Source organism: Pantherophis guttatus, chromosome 4 (assembly GCF_059756535.1).
Source record: "Pantherophis guttatus breed Tessera chromosome 4, ASM5975653v1, whole genome shotgun sequence".
Taxonomy (NCBI): Eukaryota; Metazoa; Chordata; class Lepidosauria; order Squamata; family Colubridae; genus Pantherophis; species Pantherophis guttatus.
The window spans coordinates 41,517,249-41,536,992 of NC_142066.1; the positions used below are offsets into that span (position 1 = coordinate 41,517,249).

At 38.0% G+C, this 19,744-nt stretch overlaps 2 protein-coding genes across 7 annotated transcripts in view; one reads left to right on the forward strand and one right to left on the reverse strand.

The window, feature by feature from the left end:
• The window catches only part of NR1H2 (nuclear receptor subfamily 1 group H member 2), a 14,274-nt gene extending 14,273 nt beyond the window's left edge, over nucleotide 1 (reverse strand). The window contains exon 1 of the mRNA XM_034415310.3: nucleotide 1. This exon is cut by the window's left edge and continues 113 nt beyond it. The gene's annotated coding sequence lies outside the window, so the exon portion shown is untranslated.
• Nucleotides 2-5,473: 5,472 nt separating this feature from the next.
• BCL2L12 (BCL2 like 12) lies at nucleotides 5,474-17,720 on the forward strand. 6 transcript variants are annotated; one of them, XM_034415321.2, is made up of 7 exons: nucleotides 5,474-5,656; nucleotides 6,827-7,058; nucleotides 7,986-8,353; nucleotides 11,954-12,112; nucleotides 12,772-12,878; nucleotides 15,839-16,090; nucleotides 16,873-17,720. In XM_034415321.2, exons 2-7 carry the CDS (start codon nucleotides 6,904-6,906, stop codon nucleotides 16,918-16,920), a joined length of 1,089 nt encoding a protein of 362 aa, XP_034271212.1. In that variant the 5' UTR covers nucleotides 5,474-5,656; nucleotides 6,827-6,903; the 3' UTR covers nucleotides 16,921-17,720. The 6 variants fall into 6 exon arrangements, with proteins under 6 accessions (XP_034271212.1, XP_034271210.1, XP_087748111.1 ...); XM_034415319.3 differs by having other exon boundaries at nucleotides 5,638-5,713; XM_087891987.1 differs by having other exon boundaries at nucleotides 5,649-6,097.
• Nucleotides 17,721-19,744: the final 2,024 nt, after the last annotated feature.

Genomic DNA, 19,744 nt, shown 5'->3' on the forward strand with positions numbered 1-19,744 from the left:
TGGGAAACCACCCCTTCTCCGGAGGGCGCGTCGTCCTTTTCCTCGGGTCTGCGTTTCCCATCGCGCTGATGATCCCTGTCTCGCGGGGGTTGCACAACACCGAGCGTGGGGTGGGGGGGTGGGGGGTGGGACCCGGGAAGGAGAGGAGCTCTTTGTGCTTCCAGGGAAAGGAAAAAAAAAAAAAGGAATTGTGCAATTCGGACTCCATTTAGCCATATCCACAAGATGCTGATTGGGCAGCCTCGTTTAGATCCATTTTGCTGAGTGGCAAGTGCGTGGATTTCACACTGAAGCAGCTTCAGTGGTGATGGTTCGCTCTTCACCCACGGGGTGTGCTTTTTTTTTTTTTTTTTTTTTTTGCAGTCTCTAGATTGCTTTTCACAACTTCTTCACCCGAGAATAGTGCCATTTAGTTCGGTAACTTCTTATAAAGGAAGGTTATATAAAATGTTTTAGAGATAGCATTTACCACCTGCTAGGTTAGCCAAAATACTCAAAAATGTCTAGTAAATGTTGGAAATGTAACCAAAATTCTGGCACATATTATCATCTGTGGTGGACTTGTGCTAAAGCAAAAGCAAAAAAAAAAAAGGGGGGGGGCAAAAATATACATGTGGCTAGAAAAGATGTCAGGAAAATCCGTAGATTTTACATCTGAACTTTTTTTATTAGGCATACCCTGTTTCCCCCAAAATAAGACACCCGCTAATAATAATCCCAACCGGGCTTTTGCGTGCATGACAGTAAGGCCAAGCGTTTATTTTAGGGTTCAAAAAATATAAAACAGGGACTTATTTCCGGGGAAACATAGCACTACCAGAAAACTTTGATAAAGTGTATATTTAATATTGCATGTATTAACAGCAGCAAGGATTGTATTTGCGCAGCATTGGAAAAATGAAGAAATATCACTAGATGAAGAGATAATTAAGAAGTTATTGGACTGTGCAGAAATGGACAGACTTATATTGAAGATTAAACAGAAAGAAGATCCAGAATACTACTAAACATGGAGTTTATTTTATCAGTGGCTGGAAAAAGAGATAAAGGTTAGGAATATAGTTTGTATTGTTAAGCACACAAAAACAACCCAGACAACACGATCTTTATTAAGCACTATTAAATGTAATAATAGAAAATTAATAAAACTTTATAAAAAAAAGAATGCCATTAATTAAAGTTTTGTCTTCCTAAGAAGCAAACCTTGGATGTTCTATGGAATCCAAACATTCTGAAACCAAGGCAGATTGAAGTTTTGAACTTCTTTTATTCTCATGGGTTGTTATTCAGTTATGAAATTACAATTACAAACTTTATTTGGTCTTAGATCAGAATTACATCAAACAACAGCAGTCACAGACATCCACATAATTTGATACATGTATAGTGAGTCTGATCTGTCCTGGAGTGGCAACCTTGTTATAGTACAACTTTATAAGTACAGGATGTCTTAACTGCTGGCAGATAATTTACATATTCATCTGAATGCGCAGAGAACATTTTAATAAAGGAAAGAACCTTCCTTTGTCTCAAATTAGAGTGAAATAAACAGTTTAAAAGAATACGTTCAATAGATAAGATTTGTCCCAGATGGGCATAAACTTTGTAATATGGGTGTTTTATTAAATATGCATTTTATAATTGTTGAGATTAATGTATATTATAACACCACTAAAAGGAACTTATGCAGCAATTGCTAATTAGTACAGGTAGTCCTTGACTTACAACAGTTTGTATAGTGACTGTTCAAAGTTACAACTGCATTGAAAAATGTGACTTGTGACCATTTTTCATAGTTACGACCTTTGCAACATCTCCATGATCATGTGATCAAAATTCAGATATTTGGCAACTGGTTCATATTTATGACTGTTGCTGTGTTCTAGGGTCACATGATCACCTTTTTGCAACCTGACAGGTAGAAAGGGAGACAGGGAGCTGGACTGGAAGACCTCCAAGGTCCCTTCCAACTCTATTATTCCTTTTAAAAGTACCTTTAGGGTTTTCATTGATGTTGCTGCCATAGATGAAATGTAACTTGTCTTTGTGCATTTTACTGAAGGGATGTGTTTAGAATGGGAGAATTAATGTGAAATAGTGTACGCTATGGCTCCCTCAAAAGTCAATAGTCTCTCTTCCTCACTCTAAAATGGGTAATTTATGATCATCTGTTAAACTACTGAAGTTCGCAGATGACACAACAGTGATTCATCATTGTCTCAAATGAATCTGCATACAGACGGGAGGTTTAACAACTAGCCTCATGGTGCGACTGGAACAATCTGGAACTGAACACACTCAAAACCGTAGAAATGGTGGTGGACTTTAGGAGAAACCCTCCCATACTACCACCTCTTACAATACTAAGAATCAACAGTAGAGACCTTCAAATTTCAAGGTTCTACCGTATCTCACGACCTAAAATGGACACCCAACATCAAAAATGTGATCAAAAAAGCACAACAATTTAATTTAATTAATTCAATTTATATGCCGCCCCTCTCTGAAGACTCTGGGCGGCTGAACAAAGAATGTTCTTTGCGCAACCTCAGAAAGTTCAAACTGCCCAAAGAGCTGCTGATACAGGTCTACAGAGGAATTATTGAGTCTGTCATCTATAACTCTCTGGTTTGGTTCTGCAACCCAACAAGACAGACACAGACTTCAAAGGATAATTAGAACTGCAGAAAAAACAATTACTACCAACCTGCCTTCCATTGAGGACCTGTATACTGCACGAGTCAAAAAGAGAGCTGTGAAAATATTTACAGACCCCTCGCATCCTGGACATAAACTTGTTTCAACTCCTACCCTCAAAAAGACGCTATAGAGCACTGCACACCAGAGCAACTAGACACAAGAACAGTTTTTTTCCTGAACGCCATCACTTTGCTAAACAAATAATTCCCTCAACACTGTCAAACTAGTTACTAAGAATGCATTACTATTAATCTCATTGTTCCTATCACCCATCTCCTCCCACATATGACTGTATGACTGTAACCTTGTTGCTGGTATCCTTAAGATTTATATTGATTGTTTCCATATAATTATCATTAAGTGTTGTACCTTATGATTCTTGACAAACGTATCTTTTCTTTTATGTACTCTTGAGAGCATATGCACTAAGACAAATTCCTTGTGTATCCAATCACACTTGGCCAATAAAGAATTCTATTCTTCTATAAAGAATTCTATTCTATCAAGATAGAATAGAAAGCAAGAAGGTCAAGGGATTAGGGAAGGATTTATTCATAATGTCTGCTGCTGCTTTAAAGTAGTTCTCTTTATTGCTAAAATTGGTTTCTTATTACTGAATACACCAAAATTTTACTATAGGCTCTAAAAGGTGTAAACTATAATTCAACATTGGACTATCTTTAGGGCCATCCTTAATATTTTGAAGAAACCAAGGTCTGCTTGAAAATGACTCTGCATCTTATGTGGAAGTGGAGACAAATCTGGATATTTTTTATGCATGTTATTTCTTCTAGATCTACTTTAGAGCTTGACTATAGTTTTTATTTGTTTCCTATATTAAAATGGCAGGAAACTTACCTTCAGTTTTCAGCACTCATGGTCCATATTTTTGGTTTCTGATCATTTTTATTTTTTATTTTATTTATTTATTAGTTTAATTTATATGCTGCCCTTCTCCGGAGACTCAGGGCAGCTTACAACGCATTACGCAATAGCCTTCATACTTTTGTATATACCTGCTTAGTAGGGCTTTTTTTGGCCCCCTCTAAGCGGTGTTCTATTTTATACAAAGTCAGCTTATTGCCCTCACAAACTGGGTCCTCATTTTACCTACCTTGAAAAGATGGAAGGCTGAGTCAACCTTGAGCCTGGTGAGAATTGAACTTGCAGTAATTGCAGGCAGCTGGCAGCTAAATGCTACTTTTAACAGTAGTTTAGTCTGTTGCGCCACCCGGCTCCTAGTGCCTGGTGATTTTGATCATTTTCTTTTCATTGGACTGATTTTAATTTTTCTGAGTGCTTCCTGAAATGAGACACAATACTCACAGTAGGATTCAACTTGCATCATTAGCCTCTACAAAAATGTATGTCCCCCTGTTAATCAAAATTTGGTCTGTTCACATTTTATTGAGATTTAGCGAGATATTTTGTCAAAAACATTCTGGTAATCCAAGAATACAATGTCAGAAGATTAATTCTTTTGCTGATTCCTTCCAAGATCTGTATATCTATATACCCGATTAATAGTCTTTACCTCTATATCCAAGATAAAGTTGAAGTTGCATGTTAATTACCAATATTCCCTTCCACTTGTCCATTGTTTTCTCTAAACATTGTGTTACATTTTATCTCAGTCGAAATTGCTGTGGTATCACACTGTTCAGATAATATCCATCACTTTCTTAGTCATCTTGAATATGAAGTTATCTTTATTGAAAATAAAGAGATACATTATTTATAACACTGAAATCTTATTTGGCATCTCATCTCAGGTTATATCTAGATAAACATAAAATGGAATATGGTAATGGCTGCAACTTTAAAAAATATCAAAGGACATTGGATAAATATCAACCTAAAGATCTGCAAAGTCCTGAAGTCCTGGCTTTGTGTTTGCAATCCTGTAGCCACTTATGTGCAATGAATCCATTTCCTGTTTATACTAAATGATAATTATTGCTTTTATAATTTTTTCAGCTATATGTTATTTTATCATTTCATCATTTTTTAATCCACACATCTTCAGATTGCCAAGGTTGAGAAACACTGCAATAATTACAGTAGTGGCTTAAAAAACAGGGCTAGATTCAAAATAAATCTTAGCTGGGCATGAAGTTCCCTGGATGGCCTTGTTGCAGTGGTGAAATCCAAATTTTTTTACTACTGGTTCTGTGGGCGTGGCTTGGTGGATGTGGCAAGGGAAGGATATTGCAAAATCTCCATTCTCACCCTACTCCAGGGGAAGGATTCTGCAAAATCTCCATTCCCACCCCACTCTGGGGCCAGCCAGAGGTGGTATTTGCCGGTTCTCCGAACTACTCGGAATTTCCACTACCCGTTCTCCGAACTGCTCAAAATTTCTGCTACCGGTTCTCCAGAACCTGTCAGAACCTGCTGGATTTCACCCCTGCCCTGTTGGTCAGGTAGTATGCCCTATCTCAAATGCATCTCATAACAACAACAAATGATTAGGGCACAGCCAAAGATTAAAAATTAATATACTATTTTAAGATGACTAAAATACCCTTCAACTACACATTCTACATACTTCCAAACTCAATTAACAGAAGATGTATTTTCTCTTGTGGCACATCAGACTTTGCATTTAATCAGCAGGTCCCTTCTGACTGACATCTTCAATACAATTTATTTATCTTCCTGATGATTTTTTTTAAAAAATTCCGATTGTTTTATCCTAAACAATCTGATTCCAGCTTTGACCATTACAATAGCGACTCAGTTCCTGAGGGGCAATCAGTGGGTGACGGTGGGTGGGTGGGGGAATAATCCTCGGGATACAGAGCAAACGGTTTGCATGCATTCTTGGCTGCAGCTGTGTACGAAGGTCGCAGACCCCAGAATCTCAGTCTAGCTTCTTTTCACGGAAGACCGAGGAATGAAAGTTTAAGGAAACAGCAATTTAGCAGAGGAGAACGATGGGCGCATGCGCAGACCGGTAGGGCAAACTTCAAGAGGAACTTTTCTGAAGGAGCTGGAGAACATTTCGGGCTGAGTAGATAGATTTTTTTTTTCTGCATTGTGGTTGTGGGTTAAATCTATTCTCCTGGTGAAGAGCGATGGCTTAGAAATCATAATCCATCCTGAAACGGAGTTCTTTACTCCAAAATAGGGTGGGGAGGGGCGAAAGGTGGGAGAAAAGATTCGGGCCGAGAGAGGCAATGAATGAACCGCGGGAGAAGAAGCTAGAAATGCAGGTTTCACACTGTTGTTCCCTAGAAACCCCGCCGGACTCATTTCAATTTGTCTCTCTCTAGAGGTTGGGTTTAAAGTTGAATTTTAGTTTTAGACTGAAACCGAGTTGAGGATCTGAAAGTCAATCGGAAGATCTGATAAAAAAAACACCAGTTCCGGGTACTGTAAGTGTGATATATTGCAGGTATTATCATGGCAGGGTTGAATTGTAAAGGAGGTTTTAAGAAACAGGTGAAAGAGGCAGAAGAAGAGATGTATTGGCTAGAGCAGTGTTTCTCAACCTTGGCAATTTTAAGATACAAGGATGTGTATGGACTTCCCCAGAATTCCCCAGCCAACATGGAAAATCTTCAAATTGCCAAGTTTAAAATTACACTGGGTTAAATGATTGGGCTGGAGAGGCCTAGGTCCAAATCTCCATTTGATCACAAAACTGACTGTTTGATATTAATTCTTAATGTAGTTTACTTCCCAGGAAAACTGTGAAGATAAACAAAATTATGTAGCCCAAAATTATGTTTCCTACTTTGGAGAAAATTCAGGAAATAAATAAAAATCCTAAAAGAAGAATATCATATGTGGAGCAAAGAAGTGTTATTTTCTGTTGTTCTGTTGAAAGTGATGCAAGTCTTGTCTGAGTATGTGTGTTTGTGTTTGCTTGGCACAGCAATGATCCTAACATGATTTGATTCTGGATCCCACAGAATGGATGAATAGATATGTTCGACTTCGGGCAGGCAGCTGAATAAGGTTCTTGCAAATACAGAAGAGAAAGAGAATGTGTCTATGGTGTGTTAAGAACTGCCCAGGGAAACAGTGAGAAAGCAGGTGCAAGAAATGATGAAAAAAGGCAGCCGGCAGAATAAAAACTAATACAGTATTTTCTATGGGTTTGTTTCCCTTTCCCTTTCAGACGTGATGGTAGTTGGAAAAAGAAAGGACTCTTCCGTGCTTTGAAGTACCAGCTCAGCCTTGCATAGTTCCAAGCTCATGGCTGGAAGTCCGGTGCCCCCTAGGAGGAAGGTGGTTGAGGAGACACGGCTGGTGTTGGAAGCATTCTTGCAAGGAGCATTAAACAATGGAGAGGATGGGGCCCCAGGTCATGTGGGTCGTGGCTACCATGACCCCCAAAGTTACATGTCCAGGTAGTGGCTTTTACAGTTGAAGATTCGATTTATCTGCAAGGAAAGGAAATAAACAGAGCAGTGTTTCTCAAACTTGACAACTTGATGATATGTGAACTTCAACTCCCAGAATTCTGAGAAAGCCTACATAATGTCAAGCTGCCAAGGTTGAGAACCTGAAATAGTGGGATTTGAGCAGAAATCTAATAATCTGTAGATGGCAAGGGCTTCTATAGTGTTGAAACTTGAATTCTAGTCTTGGATTCTATGGGATTAATATTCTGGCCTAATAGAAAGGCTTTTGATTTTCAGTAGAAGTTTGAAAACTGAGAGACAAGAAGCTTAAATAATTTGACCAGAAGTGCTGTGATAGTCAGGATTTTTTAAAAAAACACTTCTTCCAGTATCTGACTAGGTGGCTCAGTATCCTGACTAGGTGGCTGAGTGGTTGAGCTTGCCAATGAGAAAGGTGGGCAGTTTGGCAGTTCGAATCCTTAGTACAGGTCTCCTGTGTGAGCAGGCGGTTGGACTAGATGAACTCCAAGGTCCCTTCCAACTCTGTTACTGTTACCTATCTCTGTCCTCACAGACAAAATAGCAATTTGAGACTCATTTTCTCCAAAACGCTATTACCATATCCATCTCTTTAATCCATCCTTTTAATATTATATGGCTAAAGTTTTTTCCCTACCTCAAATATTTACTCTTCCTGGCTTCATTTTTTAAAACAATTTCCCCAACCCTTTACCAAAAGTGTTGTATTGCTGCTCCTCACAAACAATTTTATTACTTTCAGTTTCATGAGGCTTTGCTGCTTTGAAATATCTCTTATAGAATAAGTGAAGAAATATGTGCAAATAAAAAAATGACAAAAATGAACCAAGGAGATTAAGGAGTAGAACAACAGGCCACGGTTCCCATTTTCAGTGTGCTATCTTTTGTTCACAGGTCCCCTGCGGAACATTTTCCAAAGTGTCCTGCCTGCAGCCCTGTTCATGAAGGAAGTAACTGTGTGGAAGGGAAAAAACATGGTATCCGCACCAGCATTAAGCACCTGTTGCAGAAGCGGTCCAGTGCTCGAGGACCCTCAGACAATCTGCCCACCCCTGGAGACTCCTTAAAGAAATCTAAGCCAGGACTTGAAGGGGCCCACCGCAAGCGCCACTTCTCCTTCAAGGGCCTCCTGAAGAAGAAGACTGCTTCAGCAGAGATAACCGACTCCAATGCTCTCCCCAGGCGGCCTGACACGTTGCCTCTTGTCACCTGCTATTGCAAACTGCAGGCAGCTGAACCAGAAGAGGCCCAGGCAACAGGCAGTATGAAGTTTTGCTCCTTATTCTGTTTTCTCCTTGGTTCTTTATTGTGATGATCAAGCCTTGCTTGGAAGGATGGATGGGAATACTGTGTTTCCCTGAAAGTAAGACCCGGTCTTATTTTCTTTTGACCTCCGAAAAACTGTCTAGTACTTCTTTTCAGGGGTCTAATTACTGACTCACCTCGCAGCAATGGCACCAACAATCTCGCCCAGCAGGAGCCCATTGCCGGGCCACTTCTTCTGTGGCCATTTGCCGCCGCTCACACATGTCACTTGCAGCCTCCATTTCGCCATCAGAGCCTTCCGGAAAGCCCTCTGCAGCTGAAAATAGAACTCTGGATCAATCCGGAGTTCTGTTATCGGCTGCAAAGGGCTTTCCAGAAGGCTCTGACATTGAAACAGAGGCCGGGGCGACACGTGCGTCAGTCCGGACCTCGTTTCTTGGTTGCAGAGGGCTTTCCGTAAGGCCTTTGATGGCAAAACTGAGGCCAGGGGCAGCACATGGGAGCGGCGACAAGTGGCCGCAAAAGAAGTGGGCCTGTAAGGCAAAACAGGTGTTGGTGTGTGCGAGGCCTGGTAAGTAGGGCAGCTTCACTCCCCAATCCTCAACCTAGCTTAATTTGTACCCATGCGCCCCACCCCCTGCACCCTGGGTGGGTGGGGTCTTAATTAGGGCTTAATTTGGGGGTAGAGCTTGTATTGGACGCACGTGTAAAAATCAAGCAAGGGCTTACTTTCAGGGTAGGTCATATTTTCACGGAAACATAGTATATCTTGGCTTCTTGGAGGAATAATAATATAAAGTTATGTTTTATCTTTCCAATGTTCATTTTGAACAAAGATTTGAATCTTATTGTCTCCAAGATGATTGCTGTGGTCATTATACCATGTTAGGCTTATATGTGCTTATTTTTAATATATTTTCAACTTTCTTGAAGTAATGGGAACTTCCTGACTCCAGGCTGGATGCAACCCTTGTTTGCTTTAATTTATATGTTTGCTTTAATTTATATGCCGCCCTTCTCCGGAGACTCAGGGCGGCTTACAATGCATTAAGCAATAGCCTTCATACTTTTGTATATTTATACAAAGTCAGTTTATTGCCCCCACAATCTGGGTCCTCATTTCACCTACCTTTGAAAGGATGGAAGGCTGAGTCAACCTTGAGCCTGGCGAGATTTGAACTTGCAGTAATTGCAAGCAGCAGATGTTAAATACAGTGCTTTAGTCCACTGTACTACAGGCTCTTATGAACCCTCAAAGTCGTCTTATTACCTTCTTAGACCAAGGTAGAAGTCCTTCCCACTTTCCATAACCTATTTGAAAGCCAGTTCAGATCATTTCATAGTTCTCTGCATATACTCAAAGATCATCTTATTCTTGGCACCCAAAGGAACAAGAAGTTACCTGTTTATAAGACCTGATTGGCAAATCATTGACTTCTCCAAATAGTGACTTCAAAAAGTCACTTAGCAAATAAATTTGAAAGCAATTTCTATTGCTATTTTGAGGAATTCCATTGCTAGGCTATAACTATGTTTGCTAATTTTTTAAAAACCTCTTAAACCTTAAAACTTTTTTTTTAAAATGCTGTCCTGCCTTTTTTTTCACAGAGCTCAAGGACATTTTTCATGGCTTCCTCTTAGCTAGACAGATTGTAGGCCTCATGTTGTTGAGGCCAATTAAAATTAGACAATAGGTAACAGAATTTAGGAAAATGATATTCTACATTTTTTCACAGAATGACACTGAAAAAAAGTACTTTTAAGCTTTTGGATTGATTTAAGAATAGTAATTCCTCCACCAATCCTAACATTTGAAGTGTTCTCCCCATGCCCAATTAACCATGACCAAGACCAAGCTAGAAAAATTAAGAAATACTATAGTCCTTGACTTACAACCATTTGTTTAATGATGATTTAAAGTTACTGCGGCACTGAAAAAAAGTGATTTATGACCAGTTTTCACACTTATGACATCCCCACAGACATATGCTGAAACTCTGGGTGCTTGGCAATCAGCATGTATTTATAATGGTTGCAGCATCTCAGATTCATGGGATTGTCATTTGCAACCTTCTTAAGGGGCTTCTGACAAGAAAAGTCAATGGGGGAAGCTAAATTCGCTTAATGAGCACATGATTCACTTAATAACTTTAGTGGTTTGCTTAAGATTGTAAAATGAGTTATGACTCACTTAAGTATCTCGCTTAGTAACGGACATTGTGAATTCGGCTGTGGTTGTAAGTCGAGGATTACCTGTAAATAAACTATACAACTTCTAGCAGTCTAAAAATCTTTAAAATGCCCAATTCTTGTACTAAAGCAAGATATGGATATTATAGGAAATCTTGAGCTGCAAGTAATTATGTCTGTAGGCGAAGAACAAAAAAGTTAGATTTACTTCCTAAATTAATGGATAATATGCAATATTTTTCTCTAGAAGAAATTAATTATTGGATTAAGGAAGTTACATTTAGGGCATCTTGTCCCACAATTTCAGGTATACCCTTTCTACCTCTACCTCCTACTGCTTTCCTGGTGAAGCTCATACTTGGCAATAATAGTAGTAATTTATTGGGCAAATCTGAAGTCATTCAAAAATTCTGATTGTTTCTTAAATATTGAATTTCCCCTTGACAATATTCATTTAACTTGCTTTTTTTAACCACTAGATCCCCAAACTGATAAGCCATGATGTAAAAATAACATTCCCACTCCAATATTAACATATTCTTACAGTCACTTCCCACCTTAAATATGTTTTTATAATATGATATTCTGCATTCAGGACAGAGTGATCCTATATTGAAATAAACATTTATTTCTTAGATTTAGAACTTGGGCCCATTCAAAAGCTCAAAATAATATATAAGCACATCTTCCTTCTATATTTTTTCCCAACAACAGTCCTATGAAATAGATTGGGTTGAGAGAGAATCTCTTGCTTTCTAAAAAGAATTCAAAATCTCTGATATTTAAAAGTGAAAATCACTTCTTACAAATTATCCCTTTTAAATGGAATCTTCTGTTTAAGTTTGTCAGAAAAAATACTCTTTTCTCTTACATAATTCCAATAATAATTTAAGTGCAATTATTTCTGTATTATCAATTTTTAATCTATAGTTAAAATGCTGCTACAATACTGGATCTCTAGTTTTCTTCCTGATAAACTACAGAAGAACATCATTTCTCAAATATTACATAGTTATCTGACAGATAATCAAGTTACCATGGCCTCAGTAGATGGCAACACTTAGCTGGTTTGATTGATCTCAAAAGGCTAAGTGGGAGCAGGCCTGCTTAGTTCTTGATAGCAGCCTATCAGGACATTTCAAGTAAAATGGGAAGTAAAAAAGATCCTAGAAGAAAGCAATGGCAAAACACTTCCATATTACTCTATCAAAACTATACAGATTTTTTCAGGTATTACTAGGAATTGGACTTGATTTGATGGAATATGTACTTTAATCATGTTAGTATAGTACTGTATTCACCTTTTAGTCTTTTGCTGTTCACTTGTTTCTGTAACCTCTTTGATGTAGGATTTGATATTTTTTTTTGTGCACCTTGCTTTAATAACTTTCCATTCTTTTTTCCAGATGGTGAAGCTGAGGATGCTGAATTTTATACTTTGGTGGCTCAGAAACTAGATTACTTTTTGAAACACCAACAACGGATCAGCCCTATAGCTGCAAAAAGCTCAGTTTCTCCCAAAGATCCAAACATTACAATTTCCACAGACACAATCTCTGATTCAGGTACTACATTTATTTTCTTGTGTGTTTAAGCTGCCTCATCCAAAAACTCTGGGTATATAACAGTGATAACACAGAAATCCCTTCTTGATCTTTAAATTGGGTATCTCAGTGTTTTCTGTACTCACTGTCACCTTTGTGTTTTGTTGAGACTTTAATTTCTCAAAATTCCAACCAACTTTTGGCCAATAAATGTGAAAAGCACCAGATTAGAGAAGTATGTTTTGGAGGAAGTACATATCAAATCATATAGAAAGAAAGATGACTCTGAATTTTAAAAAATCTTTCCACCTGAAAAATGAAGCTTAGATGAAACAATTCATCTCCCTTTACAGCAATCTTACAAATCTAAACAGATTCCTCCATTTTAAATTAAACTATTAATTTAATTCAATTCCATTTATCTAAATTATTTGGGGGGGAAACTAGTCTTCCTTTGAAGAATTGGTAGCACAGGACAATAGGGATCAAATGACAAGTACATCTTGATATCATCACAAAGTGATATGAATATTTCCTTCTGACAAATAATATAATATTTATACAATGACTTTACAACACACATGCTGTCATTTTGACATCTATGTGGCTTAAAACTGGTGACTGTTCTTTCAGGGAAATACTGTTTATATTTTGGAATGACAATAATATGTTTTACTCAGTTGCCTTGGAAAAAGTGCCAGAACAATTGGCTGAGAAACAGAAAGAACAAATCCTTCAGAAATTGGTTGCCCTTCTGGAAGAGCAGGCTGCCGTCTTCAATAAAAAGGTACACATGCAACAAAGAGTTACTGCATAAAGTATTGACATTCAAAGTGCAAAGCCAGGCATTGGGTGTTTTGTGGCTGCTGTGTGTAATTTTACACTATATTGGGTTGCTTTGCCAAATATAAATAAAATAAAAATAAATAAATAAATAAAATAAAATAAAATCTGTAAAATTGCAAAACCATAATAATTATTTAGGGATGATCTATTCTGAAAAAAGTAGAGTTTACTATAGTTGCACTAAACATATCATTTACCTCACTGACTCTGTCTGAATGATAAGCTGTGTTTTTTAAATATGGTATTTTTTGCACTATAAGATGCACTCCCCCCCCCCAAAAAAAGTGGGTGGAAGTGTCTGTGCATCTTATAGAGCGACTATTGCAGTGGGGGGAAGAGGGTTGATGCGGCATCATTCACTGCTGCCTGTCACCACTGCCGCTGTTCACTGCTGCCAGGGAACACTGGAGCCTTCGCTGCCAAGCAGCTGATCGGTGGTTGGATTGGGCTCCCAGAATACTTCCAATCAGCTGTTCTAGGCAGCGGGGATTGCCGTTTGCCGCCACCAAATGAACAGTTGATTAGCAATATTCCGGGAGGCCGATCCAACCGCCAATAAGCTGCTCGGCAGTGAAGGTTCCAGTGTTTCCCAGCGGCAGCAGCTCAGCTCAGTTGACTGGCGGTGGGCGCAATGGAGTGGAGCCCTGACGAGCCACGTGCTGGGGCTGCAATAACGTGCTGAAGCTGATCAGGCTGTTTGCTGTTTGCTGCAAGGACGCTAGCCAGATGAATACCGGATGGATGCTGGGAGGCAGAGGCAGATTTTTTTTTTCTTGTTTTCCTTTTCTAAAGTTAATATGTGTCGGTCTGGTACGTTTTATAGTGCGAAAAATATGGTAAATCTTCCATTAATTAGCTGAATATAGCCATATTAATTTACTTGTTCAATTAATGTATTTTTCAGTGCTTTAGAATGACTAAAATCATCTCAAGAAAATAAAAATGCAATCAATTCAAGTCAATTATAAAATGTATACCGATAGAAACAATTAAGAATGAAAGAATTAACAGAACATACATGTAAAACTTTAAAAAGAAAAATAGCATTTGTGATAAAAAGCAGCCACTATCATAAAAGTCTTCCCATAAAATAACTTACTACTTAGCCAGAATTTCAGGATACAGGGCGACTTTGGTAATATGTTGCCTTAGGGTAGGAGTGGGTTTGATATAATCTGTTTCTCAATCACTTGGAGGATCTGGTATTTATAAACAAATTAAAGTTTTGCAGTATTTAATAAAACAGTGTACAAGTAACAAGTAACATGATTATAAATGGCTTCAATATAAAGAAACAAATTATCATGCTTGTTTATAGATTGACTCTTTTTTGTAGAACTAAGGAGAAATTTCCTGACAGTTAGAACAATTAATAAGTGGAACAACTTGCCTGCAGAATTTGTGAATGCTCCAACACTGGAAATTTTTAAGAAGATGCTGGATAACCATTTGTCCGAAGTGATGTAGGGTTTCCTGCCTGGGCAGGGGTTGGACTAGAAGACCTCCAAGGTCCCTTCCAACTCTGTTATTCTATTGTAATATTTATCAGTGTTACTCTTCACATACTGTAAACTTTTCCTCTAACCTTTTTCCCTTTTTGCTTTTGTTAAATGTTTTCTCCCATCCCACTGATTACTGCCCACCTCTCACTGCTTCTCTCTTGAAGCTCATATAGCCCCCTGCTCTACTTGCCTAATAAAGAAATGCTGAATTACCAATAAGTATTAATTTGCCTTACACTCAAGCAACCAAATATCATTTCATCACTTCCACAAGCTAATTCTTAATAAACCAGCAAATAGGGCACTTGAACTGAAGTTCTACGTTGTATAGGGTTGTATTTTTGCAAGAAACATTGTTTTATATAGCCTTTTCTCATCATTTTTAACAGTTGCATTATTTCCCACAAAGGACCATAGAGGCCGCTGATTCATGATTCAGAGTTGGTTTTATAGACCTTTACTGGAGCTACTGTGAATCCAAAGTTGCAAATCTCTTAGGAATACTCTAGTGTTCAAAGCATTTAGATAAAAAATTACTAGAACTGAATTACATATGTAAAACAAATATTTATATTTCTTGTGGTATTGATCAACTGTGTAATTGTGGAATCTTAGGTTTTCTTCAACTCACATACACAATAAAACTGTATCTTCATATAGATAAAGATTCCCCAAACATAGGCTGATTAATTTTGGGATAAGTAACTTTCTGAGAATGTGTATATACCACCTGAATTCTGAAACATTATAAAAGCAGAATATAATTGAAAATAGTAGGATTTATTGTATGTATGCTACCCAAATTCTTTCTTTCCCTTTCCACTGATATGCTCAGGTTATTTTTTATTTGTGAAACCATATTTTCATACTCTTCAAGAAAGGAAAATGTGTATCAATCAAAGAAAAAAAGAAACAGCATTTCACTCCTGGACTAGATTGAATTTTTTAAATGATGACTCTTTTGTTTAATGAGTATATTCTTGAGTTCCATAAACTTTCTGAGGAATAGCTTCTAAATGAAAGAAAAGCAGTAGTAGAATGTTCCTAAGTTGTCTAGTCCCACTCAAGCATCTCAAACAGATAGCTGTCCAGCCTTTATTTTTTTCACCTCTACCAAAGGAGACTCCAAGTCATAGGTCTCTATCATTAATAAAAAAATGTTCCTATTGTTTTGTCTGTTCCTTTGCCATTGACACTCATTCAGTTCCTATCAGCAAAAGAAATCTTTGGTGCAACAACATTTCACATATTTGAATGTTCCTATTAGGTTTCCTTTCAGCCTTCCAACTCAGAGGTTCCTTATCTGGGGCATCATCTTTGTTTAATTGCAATTGTCCCTTAAAAAGCTTCCTTTAACATTTAAATTTTTGCCATTCATGTCATTTTCTTTCATTGGCAGATTGAAGCTGACCCATTGCTACGCAACACTATCTCCCGCCTCTCCTACCGCAGCTTTACTCACCTGGCTGAAGCCTTCACATCACGTACCCCACCTGGGGTCTCTAGCCCTCAGCTAGCCAAGCTAGCCCTTACCATGGAACTAACAAGGAAAGTGGCTGGCATCAACAGCCATGCAGTACATACCCTCATGGGCTACAGTTTGCAGTACATGGATATGTTCATACCTTGGCTCCAGCAGCAAGGTGGCTGGGTATGTGGAGAAACATGTGTTTCCTTGTGTTTTACTTATGCTAGGTCAAATCACATAAAAAGCCCCCCCCCCCCGTCCCCCAAATGAAATAGAGAAAAAAATCCTGATTATTTTGCTCAAAACATAATTATGATGACGTGAGGTTCTAATTAAATACTTTGGGAAAAAACAGTCATCTCTTCTGTAAATTGTCTGCTTTTGAGGGTTACAAAATTGGAATAAGACATCCTATTTAGCTGAATACATTGTCTAAAAGCTGCAACTAAGAGCTCATACCATAAGCATCTTAGTTCTATATTAGAAGATAACCTGTATTATATGTATAGTACATGAATCTTGTGTTCTCTATCCCTGCATTATCAAGTACAATTGTGTTGCAGGATGGCAGCTGACAATTTATTTTTTCCTACAAAAAAAGAGAAAAGGTTCATTATTATAAATTACTACAGGGGTATTTTCTTGTGGTCAAGGGATTCCATTTTAATATTTTTGGTATCCCATTGGAATAATAATGATATAATTGTATTGCTGCAAATACACTGGGCCATTTTTTTTTTGTCTTCTAAAACCAGAGGGTTTCCCACATTATACGATATGTCACAATTCTATCTGTTGTCAAAGTTGGAGCATGACACAATGGAAAAGGGAGGGAGGGAGGGAGGGAGGAAGAAAGAAAGAGAGACAGAGGGAGAGAAAGAAAGAGAAGGAAGGAAGGAAAGAGAAAGAAAGAAATTTTAACTGTGAAATGGAAATGGCTGTTCTTTATTTTTTTTTCTTAATAGGAGAACATTGTAGCCCAGGAGGAGATATTTGACTTGCAACTTGACTGAACCAATTTCCGTGCACCAGTGGCAAAGCTCTTATGATGAATCTTGTTTGCAGAAGACTGAGTGCTGGGTAGAGCTGCTAACATCTAAAGATATTTGTGTCTTTCCACCTAAGCTAAATCCAAAGGGACATTTTTTTAGTAGCCATCACTGGAGCTAATTCTGAAATATTAAGAATTAGCAGAAACCAACTCTAATCTTCTGTTTGGAGTGAATTGCAAAATTGATCACAGTATGCCAAATTTTGTTGTCAAGTATTCCTGCAGAAGTATGAAGAAGTTACTCCCTCATAAATCTTCCAGTTGTTAAAATATTTCTGAAAGGCTGCCTTTCAGAGATGCCTGCCATCAGGCACGAAAAGTGATTCCTTTGGTGATAGCCTCCGCTCTTCCAAGTAAGTCTTACTGAGGAAGGCTTGATTTTTTTTCTTTTCACCCAAGATGAACTTTCTTTCTCAGATTTTATACTTGAGATTAAATAGATACAGTCAAATCTTATTTTATCCCTATTTTGAGATGGATGGATGGAAATTTTTAGATGTGCCTTTGCTTTGTTCTGAATTTCTTGTTCTGAGGTTCTCTGAGAAATTTTGGGATTTTAGAACAAGAAAAAGAATTCCTATGCAAAACTGACTTGAAGAAGACTCATATTAATTTCAGTGGGACTACGTTCTGTGTAAATAGGGGGAGAAAAGAAACTTAATAACAAACTCAGGGATATGGGAGTGTGTTTGTTTAATGGCAATAGCTTTTCTGAAGCACTGTGATTTTTTTTTTTTGAATAAAAATTTAAAGATTCTTATATTTTGGTGTCAAATACTTTTCTTAGCGTCTGTCACTTTTCTTTGGGCAAGCCTATTCTAATGATTTGATGAAAGATAACCAACTTTCCTTTGGCTGTGCTAATGTGGAACTGAAGTTTGGAAGTCTTGTTGGAAGAAATATTCAGATCCAGTTCCAAGCCGGGAATAAAATTGAGGCTGATTGGAAAGAAAGATTCTGTTTATTGGTAAACAGAACCAAAAAACACAGTGTGGAGTTCTGGGACAGTTGAGAGTGTGTGGGTGTTTATACCTTATTTGAGCTTCCTGTTCCTGTGCAAGAACATGACCTGTAATATTCTAATGACTGTTGTCAGATTCCTATAGGGTCATGACTGGTTGTATAGGCAGAAGGGGAAATGCAAATCCTAGGTGTTTGTCTGAGTTAATCTTGTGGACCTAATTGCTTATCTGGAGTGTCTGTCTGGCCCAGTCTTTCTGAATGGATTACCAAATCTGCATTTCTAAAGATGGCCTCAGTTTGTGCTTGGGCAGGGAGATTGGTGCTGGTTTCTACCTCAATATATATTTTTTTCATTTCTCCTTTAGGGGAAATATTCTATCCTGCCTTTTTTAATATTCCCTAAAATATTTCATTCTCTAGGAGGGTGGGTGGGTGCTGACTTTCTACAGTCCAAGGGTAGCTTTAGTACACCATATTTAGTGCACCTAACTGTACAACTGAATCTATACATGCAACCTTGTACAATGCTGTTACAATTCTGGGGCTGGAACAGTTGGTAACAAGCAACACTAGGCTCAACAACTGCTTAGATTTTATCTTCTGCAATAGTCTAAACTCAATTTATAGCCTACAAGTTAAAGAACCTTTTTCTAACAGTGACCGCAACATGATTGATAGTTGTCTCAATTTATGTCCTTGCAAAGAGGGTGATAATGATGGGAATCCAAATTATAACTTTAAAAAAGCCAACTATGATCTCATAGCTGCCGACCTTGCATCTCTCGATTGCACCTTCTGTTCACAGGTTGTAATACTGCAGAAGACCATTATAACACTTTTTTGATCGAAGTCAATAGAGTTATTAACCTATACATACCAATAACAACTCCTAAAACCAAAAAAGAAACAAACAAACAAATTACCCATAACAATAAGAAAGCTACAACCCAAGAAAAAATCTCTTTGGCGAGAAAACAAAACCGGCTAGGTAGCTAACTTTAAAAACAGCTATAAAGCCTTATGCCCCCAGATAAAGACAGAATGTACCAATCACCATTGCAAACAGGAGGAAGAGCTGTTATACTTGAAATCCACCCGAGCCTTCTATAATTTCGTAAATGCCAAACTTAAAAGACTCAAAAACTATCCCATCTCTTAAAGGGCCTAACAGGTGACAATGAAGCTGTTAAGGGTGTTAAGGCCAACCTCTTCAATACGTTCTTCAGTTCAGTCTTTGTCGACAGCAATGGCTGCTGCCCTACATTTCCTAGTCGCACCATAACTAATTGTAACGATTTATTACATATTGATTTTACAGTAGATAATGTTGAAATGCACTACGTAACCTAAAGCCATCTCTATCTCTTGGCTCTGATGGATTATGTGCCTACTTCTTTAAAAAGCTTGCCACTGCCATAGCTGAGCCTCTATGCACAATCTAAGAGGTGTCTTTCAGAACCAGCTCCTTGCCCAACCTATGGTCATTAGCCACAGTCATACCTATCTTTAAAAAGGGAGGCCCTAGTCTAGTAGAAAATTACAGACCAATCTCATTGTGTTGTGTCACCTGTAAAGTCATGGAATCAATTATAAACCGATCCATCACTCTCCACTTAGAAACAAACAACCCACTTTCTAACAAGCAGTTTGGTTTCAGGAAAAATTTGTCCTGTAATCTGCAACTCCTTCACTGCAGAAACATTTGAACTACACATCTTGACCAGGGTAAGTAATAGACATAATTTACATAGACTTCTGCAAAGCCTTTGATTCTGTGGTGCACGACAAAGTTCTTACCATTTCCAGATCCCTGCACAAATGGA

What these genes read in the sequence shown, in the direction of transcription:
- BCL2L12 (XM_034415321.2), top strand. Translation starts at nt 6,904, where the DNA reads ATGGCTGGAAGTCCGGTGCCCCCTAGGAGGAAGGTGGTTGAGGAGACA. An exon ending in CCCCAAAGTTACATGTCCAG is followed by an intron (nt 7,059 to 7,985) that starts GTAGTGGCTTTT and finishes TTTTGTTCACAG; the next exon opens with GTCCCCTGCGGAACATTTTC. An exon ending in CTGCCGTCTTCAATAAAAAG is followed by an intron (nt 12,879 to 15,838) that starts GTACACATGCAA and finishes TTTCATTGGCAG; the next exon opens with ATTGAAGCTGACCCATTGCT.